At 51.6% G+C, this 20,936-nt stretch overlaps 1 protein-coding gene across 3 annotated transcripts in view; it reads right to left on the reverse strand.

Moving 5' to 3' along the window:
- The window catches only part of KCNN3 (potassium calcium-activated channel subfamily N member 3), a 125,475-nt gene that overhangs the window by 70,587 nt on the left and 33,952 nt on the right, over positions 1-20,936 (reverse strand). For all 3 annotated transcript variants that reach the window (XM_081120996.1, XM_081120997.1, XM_081120998.1), the window contains exon 2: positions 13,138-13,233. In XM_081120996.1, coding sequence (XP_080977122.1) covers positions 13,138-13,233 — 96 coding nt within the window. The remainder of the gene's footprint in view (positions 1-13,137; positions 13,234-20,936) is intronic.

Genomic DNA, 20,936 nt, shown 5'->3' on the forward strand with positions numbered 1-20,936 from the left:
CAGTGCCCGTTAACACAGCACACACCAGTGTTTCTGCTTCCTGACTCTGTTTAGGAGAAACAACAGGAAACGGGGCCGTGGGCAGGGGGAGGGCAGAGGTTTGGGAAGGGAGGCCCCCAGGGAGAATTCCTGACCACCAGCTAAGGAAGGACCGTGGGAATGGTCAGCGGGGGCCCCAGAAACTTCATCTAAAGGGGCTACAGGTGTCCAGTGGTTGCCTCCAGCAGGTACGAGCTGGAGCGCCGTGCCATGCGCGGGGGGCGAGGCTTTGCAGCAGCGATCAGCTTGGCAAGGAGGGTCCCCAATTAAACATTAGCGGCCCCTGTTGCGCCAGGCTCTTGGGAGCCCTTCGCCCAACTCCTGTAGCTGGTGCACAGCACGCCTTTGTGGCCACTGGGATCCCCCTACACGGAGGGGGAAGCGGCTCAGGGAAGCTCAGTGATATGCCTGAGTCACCTGTTAGCAGCAGAACTGGATTCAAACTCCTGATTCTGAGTCGAAAATGCTCCACTCTGTGCCATGTTTCACGTCTTTCTCAGAAAGTCCCAATGAATATTTTACTCCTTATTGATTTGATCCTAAGAACATGAGAGCACAGCTGGTACAGACTATTCATCTGGATTTCCATGTTGAAATACGCCAGCCATAAAAATGCAGAAGCTTCAAGAACGGCAAACAGCTAGAAAGGGGCTGGAAGGAAATTTGGCGGCAGATGAATAAATCCTGTGTCAGGTCAGGGCTGCCGAAACTGCGCTTCTGCCTAATGGTGGTAAACCTTGAGTTTCCTGTGGCCCCCCAAGTGGACCAGGCAGGTGAGGGAAGACACGTCCACTCCCCGCCATGAGTGTCCGAGGACTCCCACCAAATTAGAATATTGCACCAGCCCTGGGAACTAAATTTATCCTGCAAGCTCATCCAGATCAGAATGTTCTCTGCTCCAAGCGATCCTGTCGCTCACTGTCCTCCTCTTTTTTTCCAGAGCCAGGCAGGACCAGCTGGAAAACTCAGCCCTGTCGATTCAGCCTGCAAGCCACACACATGAAGCCGGCCCAGAGCAACAGGCGCACGGGGTTAGATAGGAAAGAGAGGAAAGATAGACGCGAGAGAGAAAGGAGAGCCAGGTGGAAAGAAGCGGGTTCAGATCATGCTGATAAGAGGCCCGAAAAGAAGCCGAGAGAAGGAGAGACTGACTCAGGGCCGCTGCTGGGAAGCGCTCCTGCCAGAGCCAACAGCAGCGTGAGCCACAGGCGGGTGCTGCCTGTGTGACGTCAGCTGCTTCTTCACAGGCCACAGGCAGCTCCTCTCCTCCTCCCACCTCTCCCCTGCATGTGCACCTGTCTAGCCCACTACAAACTGAGACACCCCCCCTCCAGTCTTGAGTGACATCACTGCTCCCTCAGGCAACAGCCAAGCCTCTGGGAGGGTGGCCCTTCTGTTCGGGCCAGGCCCCTCCCCAAACCTGCAGTCGGATGCTGTAGGTCAAGGAAAAACCAAACTCCCTACTGGAGGGGACTCAGTCACCAAGAACACCTGGGAATGGAATATTTTAGGTGGAGGCTCGGCTTGGGAACAATAAGAAAAGAACAGTATTGTAAAATCTTGAGGTTCTTGTAAAGTCTCAGTTCCCTGCTAAACATCTCAAAAGATCCAACAGTGCGAGACGAGCTTGGCTCCTACAGGCCCTGGTCCTGGCGGCTCATGTTCCATCCATGAGATCACAGACGCTCAGATTCTGGGGCCAGGAGGAGGGTTTTTTCATTCCTCTCACTCTTGAACAAGAGTGTACCAGGTGGCTGTCATTTTTACTACTAAAGATCCCCCAAGGAAGGAGATTTTTTTCAGCATTTCCTCCAGCCCAATCAACCCTGGGCTTTAAAGTCAAAGCAGGTGCCCAGACTGGGGAGGGGGTGGGCCTCTGCCATCATTTCCACCAGTCTCCACACCCCAGCCCACCCTTTGGTCTTACTACTGACTAGTGATATTTCCTCAATCCTACGGAAAATGCTCTACTAACACAACTTGGGGATCAGTCCCCTGACTTCCCTGTCCCCCATCAGATTGCCATCCCTGAGCCCCTCCTAACAGTTATGCAGCTACTGCTGTAGACATGGAGCCCTAATCTCTCCTGCTCCAGCTGGCCAGGATCTGACTCCAGCCTCCCTTTTTGTTCTCACTTTCACCCCTGCCTTTAGGCCGACTGCTTCCCTCCCATCTCCCAGAAGCTCAGAGCTTTCCCGGCTCTCCACATCTGCTCAGACAGATCCCTTCCCCTGAAGCACCCTCACCCCCTGCACCTGCGCCTGCACCTGCGAGGACTCTGCCCAGCTGTCAAGGCCCATCTCAAAGCCCCTGCACAGCAGGCGCCTCGTTCCTATCCAAGGGGAGTCCCTCGCTATGCCCCCTCACCCTTGTTCCACAGTGCAGCTCTCAGCACTGGGCAGCCAAGGTGGGAAAATGAGCACTTATCTCCCCCTCAGGTCACAGGCCCGTTTAGGGCAGGGACCTTGCCGTCCCTGAGGTGTCCGGCTCAGAACAGACCTTCAATAGCTCTGTGTCGAGTGAATTAATCACCTTTTGTCCAGTTCTCAGGGGAGGTGGACAACAGTTTCTATTTCTAACTGCAGCAGGAAGGCAAATATCACCCTGCTCACCCCACCCCCACCCCGATTCCACACTCACACCCAGCAGTGGTCATTTCTCTTTGCTCTCAAATCAATAAGGTTTCTAGCACATTCTAGCAAGAGGCACCAGAGAGAGCTGAAGGAGCCTTGGAGAGCACTCAGCTCCCTGCCCAGGTTGCACAAATGAAGGCACCGAGAGGAGCAAGGGGCAGGGCCCATGGTCACTAACACAGCAGTGTCAGGGGCATGCCTGCCTCATGGTACTGAGGCTCCAGCTGTTCGGTACCTGGTGGACAGCTCCCTTGTGACTAGTTACTGATCTCTTGTTTGTGGCAGTGGCCAGTGGTGCCACAGGTGAACAATCACGGCCACACCAGCAGTGGCTGAGAGTGGCTCTGGGAATGCTGGAGCCACGGGGACAGGTGGCCATGCAGCAATGCTCTTCTAAGACACAGCCTGTAGGAGCAACATTTGCGACACCCCAGTTCTGCCTGGTGGGCAAGCACCCACTTCATCCACTTTCACAGACCGTGAGCGGAACAAAGATGGGGTTCACTCTGCTCCATCCTGCACCAGAGCGCGGAGGGAGGGAGCGTGTAACCACAGCCTAAGGGGAGGCCACAGAATGTTTAGAATGAGAAAGGTTTGCAAGTCCTTGAATTTCTTTTTCTCCATTCCTCCTGTCTTTAATCCAACAAAAGGAAGTTGGCTTCCTTAGAGTCCATTTCTGGTTCCACATTTGTATCGAGGCTTTGGATGAAGCTGTCATTGTCAGGCTCATCCAATGTGGGAGGACAGGAAGCTGGGAGGCCCAAACACGTGTTGCTGAGTGAGAGGCTAAAAACCCAGACAGACTAGAATGAAGGGCTGAAATGAATGCGGGGAAACCAAGAGAGACAAACAAAAGGGGCAGCTCTTGTCCCCAAAAGCTGACTGTACAAGCAAGGGTAGGAGATGGGTGGGAGAGCCTGTGGCTTAGCAGCTCTGTGAAGAACACAGAGGGCTTTAGTGAACATTTGACTCAATGTGAGCTAGCAGGCTGCTATGCAAACCAAAAGGTGCCGGTTGACTTTGACTACAGTAAGGGAATGGAAAAGCAGGTAGGTGGCCCTCTGTACTGACCAGCTCACATCCCTGCGTAGACCGGTGGGGTCAGGGCTGAGACAGGGCTCCTAAATATGCCAGGGAAGTTGGGGTGTTTCATCAGGGACTGCTGAAGCCTGGCCCACCCAGGCCACCTGCAGCTCAAGGCTCAGTGTCTAAGGGGAACACCAGAAGCAAACCACGCAGCCTTGTCTTGCCCGTGGAGTCAGATGTGGTCCTGAGGGCTAGGTTACTGGCAGGGGCACTATGGCTCTAGGTGACCAGTGAGTGGGCACAGGAAACAGGAACTAGCCCCTTGGAGAGCAGGAGGAAGAAAGGACCAGACAGCTTGGGGCCTGGCCAGGCAGCCAGGGCTTACAGGAGACTAGCCCTGCAAGGATCAGGAGCAAAAGCCGGGAACCCAGAGCAGCATCCCAGTGCTGATGGGCTTGGAATGCTACCCTGAGAAGGCAACCCCCAGCTCCCTACAGTGCTGACCCCCTCCTTGGTAGACTAGAACTATCCAAATTTTCTTGGTAGTACAATGCAATAATCGTAAAGAAGCCTCCAAACACTAAACATTCTACAATGCCTCCAGTTTCCCAAATCCTCAGAGAGTCACTTATCTTTTTAAAAAAATATGTTTTTATTGATTTTAGAGAGAGAGGAAGAAACAGTAACACAATGAGAGAGAAACATGGATGGGCTGCCTCCTGCACACCCCCTGCTGGGGATCCAGCCCAGGAATTGAACCAGTGACCTCTTGGTGCATGGGTAGATGCTCAACCACTGAGCCACACTAGCTGGGTGAGAGTCACTTATCTTCAGCCCAGATTTACAATCACTGAGCTCCTACTATGTACAAGACCCTTTGTTGGCACAGCAGGGACGGCCACAAAAATGGCTAAGAGAAGAGGCGGCCCTCCCTGAGCCTATAAGGGAGCGTGATGTTCATCAGGTGGATGCACTGGAACCCCTCCCTGTGGGGCTTTCAAAACACACATCCCCAGCAGTGGGGTTCACTAGCCGGCGGGGCAGGGACATGCACAGGGGAGGTGATGCCCATCCCTGATTGAGAACTGCTGCTGTGGGGACAAGATCATCATTTAAAAATAGTAGCAAAAACAATACAAAATAGAATGAATTGACTAAAAAAGCCACGGCGGGTCTTTACTGGAACTCTCAGGGAGACAGAATATTCTATTAAGTTGACACTTGCTTCCTGGTGACTTTGGAGAAGTGGGAGTTTGTATTCATGGAAGGAGGTTGGAACTCAGCACTAAGGAAGGGAGCTCAGTCACTGACTTTAATTATCCTAAAAGCTTGAAGATGTCTGACCAGTTTATATTTGCAAGAGTCTCAGAAGAGTCACCTTTAAACTTTAAGATGTTGGAGCCTAAGAACTCTCTTTTTGATTATTTACTGTTTCAAGTTCAAGGTTATATTAAGGGGATAGCTGGCTCCCTTGCAAGGTAGAGAGGCCAAGCAGTTAGGAGAAGGGACAAGGTTGCTTGGACAACCCCCCACAAAGGCTTCCTGAATACAAACTGTATTGCCATTGTTAGCAAAAAATATTCACAGCTACTCTCCCTCATTTTTTTCTTTCCTGATCACTGAACATCCTTCAGACATGGAATCCTGGATACAATCAGAGGCTCCAGAGAGAATCTGGTCCAAACTGCCCACTACACAGATGACAAAACTGAGGCTGAGAGAGAAGTAGTTAGTCCACGCTCACACAGTGATTGGCATCCCAGACGGACAAGCCACAGGCCCCTTGTACCAGGTAAAGGTGACAGAGGCTTCTGGGCAGAAGCCCCACAGGTGGGACAAGCAGCAGGGTATTTTTTCCCAGAACCCTTTCATTCACTTAGCTGCCCATGTTGGGAGGGTGATTTCTTGTATCCCTGAATTACAGCAGAAGCTTCTTGAGAGGTGTGCCACCCCCCTCACTTCACAGGGCCCAGGGTGAGGACAGTGTGTGGTTTCCAAGGCAACACACAGATTGAGCCTCCCAGCCCCTCTTCTGAGCCAGCAGCAGAGGAGAGTGGGAAGTGAGGCAACACCGACCTCCCATTCACAAACACTGACTCCTCCGAAATCAGCTTCCCCTCTGCCCCTGCCAGTGCTCAGGGGCGGAGGACACCTCTAACATCCTGGACTCCTGGAGCCAAGGAAGCTTCTAGAGGACTTGGCAAGAGGCATCCTTTGCCTGGAAATCAGTAAAGCCCGAAGGCTGACTCCAGAGGCCCAGGGCTGTCCCTCCCTGCTGGGGCAAGTCTCAACATGCCAGGGCAGGAGTTTTCACACCTGTTAGCAGACACTGCACACGCCCTGTTGAGAAGCATGGCACAGGATGACATTTCCAAGTGACAAAACCAAAAGTCAACGCGGGCAGCTGAGAAACCTGGCTTTGCTACGACACCTGGCACACATCACTGGGTTGCCGTGAGACTCGGTGGCCTGGTAACAGCAGCAGGAGGCCTTCACACCTACAGGAAAGGGCAATGGGGCAGGAAGCCCCCTTTGAGGCAGAAAGAGTTAAACCCACATGTTTAAATATTTAGCAAATAAAAGCAAAATGTCACACAGAGACTGCCAGGGCTGGCATGGTAACCATGGCAATCCATGGCCAGCAGCAGATCCACGGGTGGAGAAGGCTGGCCAACAAGAGGGAACAAGAAGGCAGCGGGGAGGGTCATGGTGGCATGGCCAGCTCGCAGGGACAGTCCACAAGACCAGAGACCCCTTATGAGGTAAAAGCACAGGGGAGACGCCAGGCCTTCTCAGACCCGTTTCTCAGCCACATGCCCAGTTTTCGCTCCTGTAGCTGAGGGGTAATAAACCTGCCCCACCTGGCCCAGGTTTGTCACCCATCCATTCGCTTACACTTACTGAATCCCTGCTATGTGCTGGGTGCTCTCTCCCCGTCGGTCCCCCCACATGGACACAGCCAGGGCAGGCGTGGGCAACACTGAGTGTTTACAGTTCCACTCGAGACGTGCAGGGTCAGGGGCCGGGGCCGATGCCCAGCCACCTCCTAGAAAGGGGCGCTTTGTTCAGGGCGTGGGGGTGGCCGGAAAGGCTCCAAGAGCAGGAAAATCTATGCCGAAGCCTGAAAGTCTGGGAGGTGACGTCAGGCAGCCAAAAGGTCTCATAATATATGTGAGAACACCCCAAAATACATGAAGCACTAGACAAGATAAGGTGACGTCATCATCACTGAGGCAGCTGCTAACGTGCCAGCCTCTCGGCTTTCTGTCTTCGAAGGCTCGTCTGACAAGGCCCCAGGGTGCCCGGGCTGTGCGGGCTGTGCGGGCTGTGCGGGCTGTGCGGGCTGTGCGGGCTGTGGCCGAGGCTGAGCTGCTACCCCTCCTCTCCCTCCTCCTTCCTTTCCAGCCTCACCCGGTGCAGGCCGGCTGGTAGGAGGGTGGGTGGTGTCCTCGGCTGATGCACAGCGGTCCCCCAGGCACTGTCCCCTGGAACGCACTCCCTCTTTCCAGTCTCCTGTGTGTGCGGACATCTATCCAGGGAGAGTTTGTTAGAGTGGAGAGGAGATGGATGCGAGCTTAGCAGACGAGGCCACCATTTGGAATTTTCCTATCAAGCTCTACACCCCTGCGGTCCTGGAGTCACCCTAGGCGCTCGGAGCTCCCTCCTCATTTCTGGGAAGCATGCCTGGGCCAAGGAGCTGATGTCTTCAGACCATGCAGGCTGAGAAGGCTTCCTTCAATGCAGCCGATAACCACAAATGGAAATTGTCTCTAAAGTTTCCATCCACACACGGAACATGTGACATCCACCACTGAACTATGTCCTATCCTAGGCTCACAGCAGTCCCTCCAATTTAATCCAACAAACACTAGTTGAGCACCTGCTATGTGCCAGGCACTGTCCTGCAACTTCCTGTCCCCGCAGCTTCATTAAGGACGTACAGTCTTCTCTCTGGGCCTCCAGAGGTGAGAGTGTCTGCACTGCCCTTCCCATCCTTTCTCCCACCCCTGTTCCCAGGCTCTGACCTGGGACACTTCGTGCCTGAGGCGCTCGATCCCTTCCCTTTCTGTATATTCCTAGACCAGAACTGGTTACTTCTCTCTCTCAACTGGCTCCTTTCTGACAGCTGATGGACACATGCAGTCTCTCCACTCTACATACACGAATCAACCATCACCCCCTCAGAGCCGTGTCTTCTCCAGCTCCCACCCTGGCTTCCCTCCATTCGCAGCCAAACTTCTTAGAAGACTGGCCAGTATTCACCGTCTCCACTTCCTCACCTCCAACTTGGTTCCCCTGTCCCACCACTGCCCTGTGACTGCCACTCCCAGTGACTGCACTGAGGAGTGGCGCAATGACTTCCCCAAGGCCTAATACAACTCCTTGACCTCCCCATGGCATACCCTACACTCCCTTCTCTGCCCCTGGGTCTCCTCTGACCTCCCTGACTGTTCCTTCTTCAGATCCTTTGTGGACTCCTCTTCCTCCTCCCACTTCTCACCTCAAAAATATCCCTCCGGGGATCTGTCCTGTGTCTTCCTCTCATCTCACTGCCCCCTGCTTATCCAGGCCTGGCCTCTGTGTCACTGTCCTGGAGGCAGCTGGATGCCCACCCCCCAACCTCAAACTCAACATGCCCGAAAATGACCTGGTTATCATTCCCCACCCGACTTCCTTCTGTGGTTTCAATTTTAATAAATGGAACTCCCGGCCACTGAGTTACTCATGTGACTTCTAGATGACTCCTCTTCTTACAGACAGTACAATCCTAATTGGTGACCAAGTCTGGTCGATTCCACTTGCTCAACATCTCTCATGTCCCGCTTCTCCTCCCGTCCTGGTTCAAGGAGTGACCATCTATGGTGACATGCTTCTGGACTATGGTAATATGCTTCTAGCTGGTCTTCCTGCCTCAGACATTGGCCTTTTCAACATCTGCCATGCTGCAGCTAAAATGCAGATCTGGTCATCTACCCCCTCCTCCCCAGCCCCCGGCTTGAACCCCTTCCATGATTTCCACTGCTGCCCACAGGACAGTGCCAAAACCCTTCAGCAAAACAGGCAAGTTCCTGCTTGTCCTGCCCATGCTCCATAGTAGGCCCGCCCCACTGCTCAGGACCTGGTCCTAGAGGTGTTCCAAATGCAGCTCCAGTTTCCCATCTCTGGGCAGTTGTTTATTTGAAGACCTCTACCTGGGATATCCTTCCCACCCTGTCTGCCAGGCAAACAGGTCCTCATTTAAGCTAAGGTGTTTTGCATATATTATTTAATTCGATCTGCACAACAACCCTTTGTGATGGGTACTATTATTAGTCCCATTTTGCAGGAAGGAAATAGACTAAGGGATTAAGTAACTTGCTAAAAGTTCACCATACACACTAGAATGTGTCAAAGAGCAAGATTTGAACCAAGCCAGGCTACACTAAAATAGTTCTCAGCCACCTGCTATCCTGCCCTCCAGGATGACACCAGAGACATTAATTAGAGCTATAGATTTACTGAAGGTTGACAACCCTTTGGAGAAGCAAAGGTGATTTCAGAGTTTCCAGCACAGAGAATCGGTCTCCTGTCCCAGATCTGCACAGAAGAGACCCTCATAAGTATACGTTGAATGAATGAGCCAGATGGGTAATCAAAGAATAGGGGAGGGAGGATTTGGGGGGCAAAAAGAGTTCTGTGTTTTAAGCCTTGAGCCAAGGACATGCCAATGGCATTGAAAACGTGAGCCTGCAGCCCGGGCGGTTGCTGCCACTGCCCATCTGGGAGTTGGCAAATCACAGGAATAAATGGACTCTCCAAGGGAGAGTAAGGTTTTCAACGTTTGGGTAAATAAACAAAATCATTATTTTTTGTGTTTTCATTTCTTTCCAGGACACACTGGCCTGAGAAGAACAGATGCCTGAGCCTTTGAAAGCTCCATGCTCCACACCAGTGAGACAAGGGAAGACCAAGCAGAGCCAGGCTGGTCATCTTCAAACGTCGGAGGCTGCCTCGCAGGACACATGGGCACCTGCTTTCCCTGCTCCAGAGCCAAGCTGAGTGGAAATTCTAGGGAAGCCCATTTTCTCTCAGTGGGAGGGTAGATTTTCTAAAACCTTGTGCTGCCCATTGAGGGACAGCTTCCCTCAAAGGCAGCGACTCCCCGTCATGGGCAGGCCCGCAGAGGTAGAAGGGGTTCATGCACAGGGAGGGGTACACCCAGTGACCTCAGAGGGCCTTTCGAGCTGGAGACTTTCTGACTTAAAGCCAGAGTTTGATTGAGATTTACCCAATAATGTTTCAGAATCTTTCTGAAAACACAAATTGCCCAAACTAACAAATAAGAATTCTATTCTAGAAGGTTCCCTAGCATCATGCATGTGCAGAGCCAGGGCCTGGAGCCTGGATATGAGCATCTGGGGCAGGGGCAGGGGAGGTGGAGACATGGTCATCTGGTCCCTGCTAAAATTTAGCCAAGTGACCAGCAGCTGGTATGGATGAGAGAAGTGGTGAGCAGAGCCTAAATACTGCCCTGACATCACCCCGGGGATGCAATGAGCCACCCCCTGTCCCTGCCCCACTTCACACCAGATGCGCAGCAGCTGGCCTTTCCCTACCGAATGTGCTTCCCAGGCTCCGCTCTGATCAAGTGCTGGCAGTCCGCCCTCTCTCAGGAAGCAGGACCCCGCTGGCCGCACACCAGACCTCAGTCAGAAAACTACAGAATTGGGGGGGCTTAGGAGCCCCAGTTAACAGATGAGGAAACTGAAGCCCAAGACCACAGAACTAAGTAATGGTCTAAATTGCTTTGGAAACCAGATATCTTGAATCCAGCCCCCTTTCATTCAACACATGCACTGCGAACACCAGCTCTTTGTCAGACACCGAGTCCCTAGAAACGAAAAGATTAATGGCATCATTGTCCCTGAGGTGGGGGGGGGGGGGAACACAGAACAAAAAATTACAGTATGGCCGGCTGAGGTGCCTACAATGGATGTAGGTGTAGGAGCAAGCCCATCCTGCCTCCCCCGCCACCCCCCCCCATGACAATCTGGGCCCAAACCACTCCCATTTCCCTCTGGCAGGAGAAGGTCCGGAAAGAACTTGACTGGAAAAGTAAGAGGCCCGGAGGGAGCCAGACACTGGTGACTTCCCATGAGACCGTGGGTCAAGCAGGATAAGGGGCTGGGTGATGGAGCTGAGAGTGCAGGCAGGGTCGGGCCAGCGTGGAGAGGAAGCCCAGCCACCTGCCAGCACTAGGCAGTCGTGACGGTGACCATCTGGTGGGCCCAGCTTGTACATGAACAAGGCCCAGCTGGAAGCAGTGGGGCAGGAAAGGGACTGAAGTTTTCATTTCTGGACTCTTTCCTGTTACCAACCCTCTTAAGAGTTAAGCAAAGTGGGCAATATGACTCCCACACTTCAGATGGGGAAACCGCGGCCCAGAGAAGTTGTTACTTACTCCAGGTCATTCAGGCTGAAGTGTCTGGGCCAGGATTCCAAACCACTTATTTCACTTTGTTTCTCCAAACTGTGAGTGCCAGCCAAGACCAATGACTGAAACAGCACCTTCTCTGCCCAAAATTAGGACAAAGCAAAGATTCACTGTGAGCTGAGGATGGGACAAAGGATGGCCAGCTAGGTGTTGGCCTGTCAGCAACATGGCCAGGATGGAGGTCACAGCTGCAGCTGGGCCAGATCAGGTCTGAGAGCTAAGGCTGCAGGCCCTGAGTGGGGAAAAAGGACCCCAAGAGAGTCAGAAGGAGGGGCACCTGGCTCTTCCAATCCCAATGGGTCTGGAATGGAGAGGGGAAGCAGTCAGGCTTAGAGGAACCGTAGTGTGGGGTTGTGGCTGGGAACTACTCTCCTTCCCCCACCTCAAGCCTGCATTGTTAGCTGATCTTTATGATCCTGCCATTTTCTTTGGCCTGTGTGACATCTTCCACATAGGTCAGGGTGATATATAGTAAGACAAACTCCCTACAGGTAAGGACATGGGGGCTGAGAGGGGCTGAGGGACTCCCTGGTCGTTGACTGGTTTGGGGAGGGTAAAACCTGATCTGAGGCCCAGACTGACTCCTGGTCCTGTCTTGGTTCCTGCCCCTGTCACTCCTTCCTACACTCCTGGCTCCTTTCTGGGGCTGACTGGACAGTGTTCTAGGTTGCCACATATTTTGTCCAGTTCAGGCTCCAGGAGGGAAGCTGCTTGGTGGCATGTAGGACAGTCAATCCTCAGCACACAACATCTCTCGGAGCACCTGTGACCTCCAGAGACTAAATAGCCCCAGCCTTCTGGATTAATGTCATCTGGTCATTGATAGAGTGGAGCCCTGCCGAGATGGCCTGGAGCCAAGGCCTCCGTGTCCAGGCCAGCCACAGCAGCCCCTGACATCTGGCAGGAAAGCAGACGCACTCCCTAGGAGGAGGCACTCACACCCACATCTGTCTGTACAGCCCATCTGTCCCTAAAAGGATGAGTAACAAAAGGTGACTGAGTTTACTGAGCATTTTCTCATATGCTCCTCACTCCAACCTCACAACAACTGGCCAGACACCCCATGAGAAGAGGTCACGGCTGAGACCTGACCCCAGTTGTTCTGACTCTGAGTTCTGGTCTTTGTCAGTCTCTTGCCGCTACCCAGGTGTGGATCCATCTGTGCTGCTCCAGCCAAAGGACCAGGATTATATCCAGACTCACATGTGTGACAAAAAACACCTGGATACCTAGCTCCCTGCAGAGCAGGTCATCCTGAAGGGCCGGTGATAGGGGAGACCAATTGTAAGGAGAAGATGCCACAGATCTGCTCACTCTTGCCTGCCCTTTCCAGCCCAGGTTGAACAATTTTCCCAATGTCAGCCAACTGGAAGTGCACCCTGGAGGCCTGGCCAATGTCTCTCTGGGGGCCAAGTCACTCCTGGGCACCCAGAGGGAAAATGACTCCTCCCAGCCTGCAAGTGTCCAGGGGGGGTAAAGTCTACACCACATGGAAATGCAGATTCCTGGCGGTATTAGGTACAGAGTGTGTGTGTGTGTGTGTGTGTGTGTGTGTGTGTGTGTGTGTGTGTGTGTAGGACATGAGGCAGTTCTGTCTCACTGGGGGGATCCCATGGCTCAAGTTCAGAGAGGATCCAGCAAGAGAGAAAAGTCAAAGCAACTCATAGGGGCTCTAACAGTACAGTGGTACTAAAGAGGATGCTGAGCAGACTGCCCCCTAAATCATAAAGCCACGGTTGCCTCTGGGATCCCCCAATGAAGATGAGGTCACAGTTCTAAAGCCACAGGGCAGCCTCACAATTCCCTCTCCCATGAGGGTCCAAACCAATGGAAGAGCCACGATCTTGAACACCAGCTTATCAAATCATCCGAGTAGCTGCTTAGGGAGTGGTTTTGGGGTGAGGACAGGCTTAGCGAGGCGAAAGAAATGGCCACTGCCTGCAGGGTAAGGGCCAGGGCACCTACCTGGACTTCACGTGTGTGATAGGCGATGATCAGACCCAAGAGGATGATGGTGGACAGACTGATAAGGCATTTCAGGGCCAACGAAAACATGGAATCCTGCAGGAGAAATGGAGAGAGAATTATGGAGGGCCAGGAATGGGGTGTCTCATTTTACTCTGAGGCCATGTAAAGGTGGAGGCCTGGGGGCAAAGGAGGGACTGTCACCAGAAAGTGCCTTACACTGGGCACCGGGCCGGCTCCATCTCCGCAGCTGCTCCCCACCCCAGCCTCTGTTCTCTAGGTTTAAATCATTTTTGCATCCCTGGGATGAACTCTACTTGGGTGTGATGTATTATATTTGTTATATGTGGCTAGATTCAGTTTGCTGATGTGTTGTTCAGAATTTTTGCCTCCATGCTCATAAGTCATCTGAACATAATTTTTTTTGGTGCTGCTATGATATGATTTGAGCATCAGTACTGTGCCAGCCAAGGCCTCTCCTTTCTCTTAACAAACCTGAACCAGAGGATTCCTGAGGTCCTTCTATCTTTGACCATGCAGAATTTTTTCAGGAATGAATTAGAATGTCCTGGCAGCTGCTCTCATCTCCTGTTTTAGGTCAAGGGCAGGGAGGGAGACAAGGATGGCAGAGGAGCTACTGAAGAGAGAAGGGGGATGAACACAGGAGCAAAGAGGGGCCCTGGGCAGGAGAAGTGTCCTGAAGGTCCCTCCTGTGGAAGATGGGGGGGGGGGGCAGGTGGGCTACTGGGTCTTCACTGCAGCCTTCCAGCCCCAGGGCAGCTTAGAGGACCCACGTGGTTGGGAGCACAGCTCTGGGGCCAGCCCACTGGGTCCAAACCCTGGCACAGCCACTAGCTATGTGACCTCAGGCTATTCAGTCCTCTCTGTGCTCGGCTGCCTCACATGCCACATGGGGATAACCTACTTCATGGCTGCTGTGAAAAAGAAAGGAAATTTGTGTATGCAAAGTGCCGGGACCAGTGCCTGGCCATGTAAAGGTTACCTACTCCTGCCATTTACTTTGCTTCCTCTACAAATTCAGGACGACTTTGTGCCTCCCTGGCATCTGAAAACCAAGGAGTAGAGATGGCTTCCAATCCCAGAGGAAGACAGGAACCTAGCCCTGAGTTAAGGTAGCAGATGAGAGGCAGGTGGCCTGGGTGTCGTGAGAGACGGACGCCACACAGGAAACAGCCCCTGCGCTCCCAGAGCTGGGATCATGGCAGAGCCATATTTCTGTAAAGACCTTGCAGTTTACAAGGTGCTTTCACATACTAATTCTCATTCATCCTCACAACAGCCCTTGGCCTCTATCCCAACTTTATAGATATCAAGGCAAAGGCTCAGAGATGTAAGTGGCTCATGTCAGAGTTCAAAGCCACGGCCTCTGGCTCCCAGGTCAGAGCACTTCCACAAGCCCTCAGGCCCACTCTCCAAAGGGAAACAGAGTAGAAACGTGCTCTGAGAAGTGTCCATGTAAACAGACCCAAATGACAGCTTACGACAATAATGTAAGGCATTTCAAAGGTAGGATATCATTAAAGGCCTGATGTAACCTACAGTAAAGCTGGGGTGAGGTGGGGGGAAGTCAAGAGAGGGAGACCTCACTGTCAAGAAAGCCTTCAGAGACCGAGTGACAGGTGGCTGGGATCTGCAGGGTTGGGTAGTGTTGTCCAATTTGGCAACCACTAGAGTCATGCCCAAATCCATGCTCCCACCACCCTCTGCAGGCTGATGGAATGAAAGCAGCCATCTGTGCTGTCCGTCCCTCTACCATTCATTTATCTGATAGTTACTGGGGCCCACTTTACGCCAGGTGAGCACTTAGGGATCCAAGGGAGAACTAAGGTAGGTCATTCATTCATTGCTTCTTTCATTCATGACAATTTCAACCACTTCTCACTTCTTGAGCACCTATTAGATGACCAACAGTGTGCTAGATACTGTAAAATATTTCTAGAGAGCCTCTGCCCACCAGAAGCTACCATGTGGCTTATACACAAACTCTGACTTTCTACACTGTGTGGGGTCATCCAGCTGTGGGGAGAGGTCTTCATTCTGCGCTGTCCAGACAATGATCTAAACATAAGCCGCTTCCCTTTAGCCTCTGTCATGGTGTACAATTTAATGAAGAGCAGCCTGCAATAATTTACTCGGCACACATGTACAGGGACTGGTGGTGTGCTGCTCCAATTATGGGCACAAAGAAAAACAGATCACAGTTCCAGGCCTGGAGAAGGTTCTGGTCTTCGAAAGCACCAGTCAATGCCTGAAACATGACCCAAGCCCCAGGCCAGGGACACTCAGACTGTTTCAGGATAAGACAAACCTCGCTATAGGAACCAACTGGGAACAGCTCACAATGTTTTTGAGACAGAAATGACCATAACTTTCTTCTCAAAGGGGTCTGAAGGCGTCTGGGGAGCATCATACCTCCCCAGGGAGGGGTTTGGGATCAGCTGCTCATTTCAACTTCTAATTTATTTCTTTTGGCAGAAATTAACTGAAATCATTATTCAAGTCTATTTCCATCATTTGAAGGTGAAGGAAAGGGGGCCAGATGCTGTCTCCTCTCCTTTCAGCCTCTTCCCTTTGTTCTAAAACTTGAAGCCTTTACATAAGAGGCAACTCCTACCTGCTTCGTGGTTTTGGCTGGTGCAACATCCTTGGCCAGCTCCAGCCCCGTAGGGAAATGAGCTGTGCACTGGATCAGCTGGAACACTTGCTACTTTACAGATTTCCTTGCATTCTCTATTGCATGTCAATAAACAATAAGCCATCAACCAGTTTTAATAGCTGGAAAACACATCAAAGAATTCTGACTGGACTAGAAATGTTTTCTGTTTGGTAAAATGTTTAATTATCATCTTTTCTTTGCTGCCTGAACTCCAATGGAGCTTGAAATTGATATGGTTCTTGGGTGGGTGGTGACAGCGACTCGGGGGTGACTAATTAGCTGCCATACACCACGTTCTGGGGGCACCTGCCACACCTGCTCTGCCCCACTCACTCCAATCCAAGGGCCGAAAGGGACTCATAGGGCAGGAAGGAGGTCCTATGGTCAATTGGCCAACCCTTCTTCCCTGCAACTCAGAACTTTTCAATAACAGAACAATAATCCTTACTACACAGGAATGCTTAGGAATTATATCTCAACAGATAAGAGTCATTTTTAAGCCATTTATTCCTCAATGCCCAAAAATATTAGGATGGGTCAATTTAAGAACAGCCAGTGATGGAACACTAAGTAGCCACTTGAAACCATTTCTGCAGAGAATGTTTGAAGACATGAGGAAAGGCTCAGGATATAATATCAAGTGAAAACCCCAGACCCCAAAACTGTATATATGGTATATTTCAATTATTTTTCAACTTTTTACTTTTTTACTGTAAAAAAAAGACTGTGAAAACACAGTATCATACTATAAAGTGGCAGGCAGGGTACTCAATTCACAGCACAAGTCTGTACACTCCTACCATGGAGAGACTGAGAATCCAGGAAACACGACATTGATACCATAACACTTCTGACGCTCTGAGTACAATAGTTGTTTAATAAGTGCTTCCTGAATTACTTAATAATAGTACTTTTATTTTTGCCTACCATTTATTGAGTACTGACTGTGTACCAAGTCCCAGTCTAGGCCCACTACACAATTTAACTTATGTCCTCAGCCTACAGACCAGGTCATAGTGTCTCCATTTTATTAATAAAGAAACTAATAAAATGACTTTTCCAAGGTCACACAACCAGCCCAGATTTTAGCTCTAGGCCAGATTTTTTTATATACCATGCTTCTCCCCTTCCTCCAAATGAACTAGGTTTCCGTGTGAGATGGTGACTTCCTGTCTTTCTAGTAGAGGCTGGCTATAGCCATCTGGGGTGCCACAGAGTCAGAGGGTGAACCGCAAGATACCCCCATTCACGTGGCCCCTGTTCCACTCCAGGCCATCAGCCAGCCCTTCACAGATCTGTGATTTCTCACTGCTGACAACATCTGTAACAAAGCGCTACTGTAGGGCTTACCATGCAAGGTGGGCATCGCCAACCCACTCTTACAGAGGTGGAAACAGGCTCCAAGAAATTACCTAATTGTCCAAGGATGTGCCAACAAAGGGCAAAGTCAGGACTGAAGGAGCCGGGATTCCTCCAGACCTGTCTGCCTCCAGGTTCCACGCTGCCCTCACACTAACACCCCCTCCGTGCCCCGCCGGCCTCCAGTTCCCGCAGTGAGGCTCTCAGACTGCAGGCCCTCCTCCCCTGAAGCTACAGAGTGTGATGAAGTGTGTTCCTGGCTTCTGCGCCAGCCGTATAAATTGCTCTCCTGCCTGCCTTGTGGCTTCCAAAGACAGGCCAGAACTGTAATGATTACGGTAGATCTTCCCAGACACACTGAAGTTTTATTGTTTGGAACATTTGAAAGGAACAGAAAACTATGCTCGCAGGCAGAGTCCTGGAGAGGCACTAAACAGAAGTGAAATATCATCTTTACCAAGGTAGACATGTGCGGGGGCCTTCCCCAACCAAGCTTGATACCCCCAAAATGTGTGTGTGTCTGTGTGTACGTGCGTGCACACATATGTGGCCCATTCATGATGAATTTTGTCACTAGCCAGAACCCCCAAAGGGAAAGAGGTGATCCCATGTAAAGTCTGTGTTTGCTGAGTTAAGAGATACATTTTGTGCATTCAATTGGGAAATAACTGATTTAGAAATCTTTTGTTTAATAAGGTCAACTTTTCCTTTGGTTTCATGGAGAGGCTCCAAAATCGATTGATATTCAGCATCAGCTTAATACTGCGACTTGGTAATGGTTGTCCTAATTAGATACTCTTGCTAATTAATGCTATGCAAATTAAAACCAGCCCCTAATCCACTGGCATGTAAGACCACAATCCTGGCTGCTGTGCTCTGTGGAGAAGGGGCTCCTCTCCCCAACCTGAGGGTTCCACGGCAGCATCAAGCCTCTGTTTTCTTCCCCCTCCACTCTCAGGCTGCTCCTCTCTCATGATCGCTCCTTCCCATGCACTCTCATCTTTCACCCTCAGGCTCATCCCTCAGCTCGGCCTCAGCCTCCCAGGCTGAGCTGCCTGATTTAAGTACAGTCATGGCACCTCCTGGCATCCTCAGAGTGTCAGGAGGATGCCCAGCCTGACTCTTACCAGAAGCCAGCCACCAAAACCCTATTTTGGTCACTCACGGTCAAGTGGAATCACTCAGACCCTCTGCATCCTTGGACTGTCCAACTTGAGAGCAGGGGAAACAGGTGAAGCTGTCACAGTGGGATGGGAGGGTGGGCCCGGGGGCCTCAGAAGGATCTCCAACGGGCCTGAGACAAGATAAGTTCCAAGAACCCAGGATGCTTCATAACCAAGAGGGCTCTGGCATCAGGGGGATCCTCCATGGAAAATGCCTGGCTTTGGATAAGACATCTCACCCTTCTAGGCTTTGGTTCCCCCAGTAAAATTAGACTCTTGGAACAAATAGTCCCTGAAGTTCATCTAAGCCTAATGGCCGATAGCACTGGCACACACTGGCTATGACAAACACTGGTCATAGGGACACTCCAAACCTTCCTTTCCTTTCCCAAGCACTTCTATACATGACGAAATTGTGAGTGTGAAAAGGTCAGCAGCAAAACTCACTCATGCCAGCTTCTCCTCCAACAGAACAAAGAAGATTGCCATTGTCTCTTTCTAAATAATGTGGCATTTAAGATCAAAACACCAAAATTCAAGTGACATCTTTGCTGCTCACTCACTGTGTGACACAGGACCTGTCCCTAACCTCTCTGGGCCTGTTTCCTTCTCTGAAAGCCAGGTCCAACAGGGCCTCCTCTCCCTTTACTCACAGGTGCTGGAGCATGAAATAAAATAATGCATATGAAGAAAACTTACTCTGTTTTCACACAAAGGAAAAATCATGTTCCTTTGTAGCCTAACACCCCTTCTCTTGCTGCACAGATGTCAGTGCAGGCGAGCTGTTGGGGGCTGAATGCACTTCCAGTATCAGCATTTTAGAGTCGCAACAATTTACAGAGGTACTCCCCAGTATTTCAGAACGACGCCTCTAGCAGTCTTCGGTGAGCCAAACATCCATTCACATATAAATATTTACCGGGCACTTGTTCCGCCCAGACCCTGCGCTGGGTACTTGCAACCTGCCAGGGATCTCCCCACCCCCCGCCTGCTGAGCCTGAATTCCACCCGGAGGGCAAAGGGGCAGGTGAGCAGGGCCTGGAGGGGAATCGGGCTGGGGCAGTTAGAAAAGAACGGGAAGCCCAGGATGGAGAAAAGACCTGCAAGTGGCTCCTGAATGACCAGGGCGTGACCAGAGGAGGTGACCCTAGACAGGCAGCTGAAGCTGAACCTGACCCTACATTCTGAGCTCAAGATGAGATGCTACTCACTGAGCCACAGACTCTCCGCATGAGCTAGCAGGTGACAGGTCACAAGGCCTTCTCCTGCTCAGCACCCACCAGAGCTGAGCACCAGGCCTGGGTGCTCCACAACCCTGTATGGGCAAGGGCACATCTCTACCAGGTCCCAGGGACTAGAGATGGGGCTGAACATCCCTGCTGCCTTTCCTGCATCTGAGTCACCTTATTGGGAGCTTCTGCTCTGCCTCGCGCCCCCACAGCGGCTGGGGGGTGCATGAGGCATCTCCCCAGTGCAGGGAAGCCACGGTGAAGTCACCCACACTATCCGCTCTGTCCCAGATGCTGTCCGGGACATTCTGATCCAGCTGACATTTGAACCCAGGCAAGTCAGACCCGCAGGTCTGTGCCCTCTCCACCCGTCAAGTCTCACGACACATGGGATGTCAGTCATCAAAACTACATCTTCCCAGACCCAGCCTTCCAGGTCAATGAATGCCCCATCTTGCCTGCTCCCTGATGAGGGCCCAACTGTGTCACCGTGAAACCTGAGGGCAGGGCTGGGGGTCAACATCACTACTGCACGTGTGGCCCAGACCAGGCCTGATGTGGGGAACAGGCAGGAAACGTTTGTGGAGTGAAGGAAGCCAGTAGTCTCAAAATAAAACTCATAAAGTCAAGTTGGCCTGGGGCACTTCTCTGCGGCCCTCTACTCTTGTCACTCCCGAGGAAATGGAACCTGATGTGTGCAGTTAATAACAGGGGCATTCAGGTCTGAGCGGAGAATGGCCTGGTAATGGTGACTGAACTGAGCGAAGCCAGCGCGATGACCAGGGCACCAATTAAGAGGAAATGATCCTCCCTAGGCCCTGGCTCTCCCGCTGCGTGATGCCTCAAGGAAGGAAAAAAGGTCATCTGGGAGACCATGCCACCAAAATGTCAAGTCAGACAGGCCACCCCTATGGCCACAAACATAACTCCAATTAAGGAGATGGTTTCCTTTACAAGGTCGTGGCAGGTGGGAACCGGTATAGCATGAATTCTCTGCGCATGCTTGCTTATCACTTATTTTCCTGCCCCACTTACAACCTCGGCAAAGATCCCATGTGAGTCGATCAAATTTTTTATTACATGTGCCAGGCACTGTGCTCAGTGTGGGACATGGAAATAGACAAAAGGAGGTCTCTCTAAGGGCAGTTGGGTGCTTGCTGCTCCCAAGGTAGTCAAACTGGCCCTTGTAAGACTCCTCCAGACACAAAGTAAGCGCTTAACAAATGTGTGTTGGGTGAATGAATGTGGGAAGATAAATATAGCCTGAAACTTTTCAGCTCTATCTCAGGATGGAATGAAACCAGAGGGGTTGTCTCTCTCCACCCCACTGGGGAGTGTGAGGGTGCAATGGAAACTGGCCAGGTACCAACA

The sequence above is a fragment of the Miniopterus schreibersii genome (genome assembly GCF_964146895.1).
Source record: "Miniopterus schreibersii genome assembly, chromosome: 19".
Classification (NCBI taxonomy): Eukaryota; Metazoa; Chordata; class Mammalia; order Chiroptera; family Miniopteridae; genus Miniopterus; species Miniopterus schreibersii.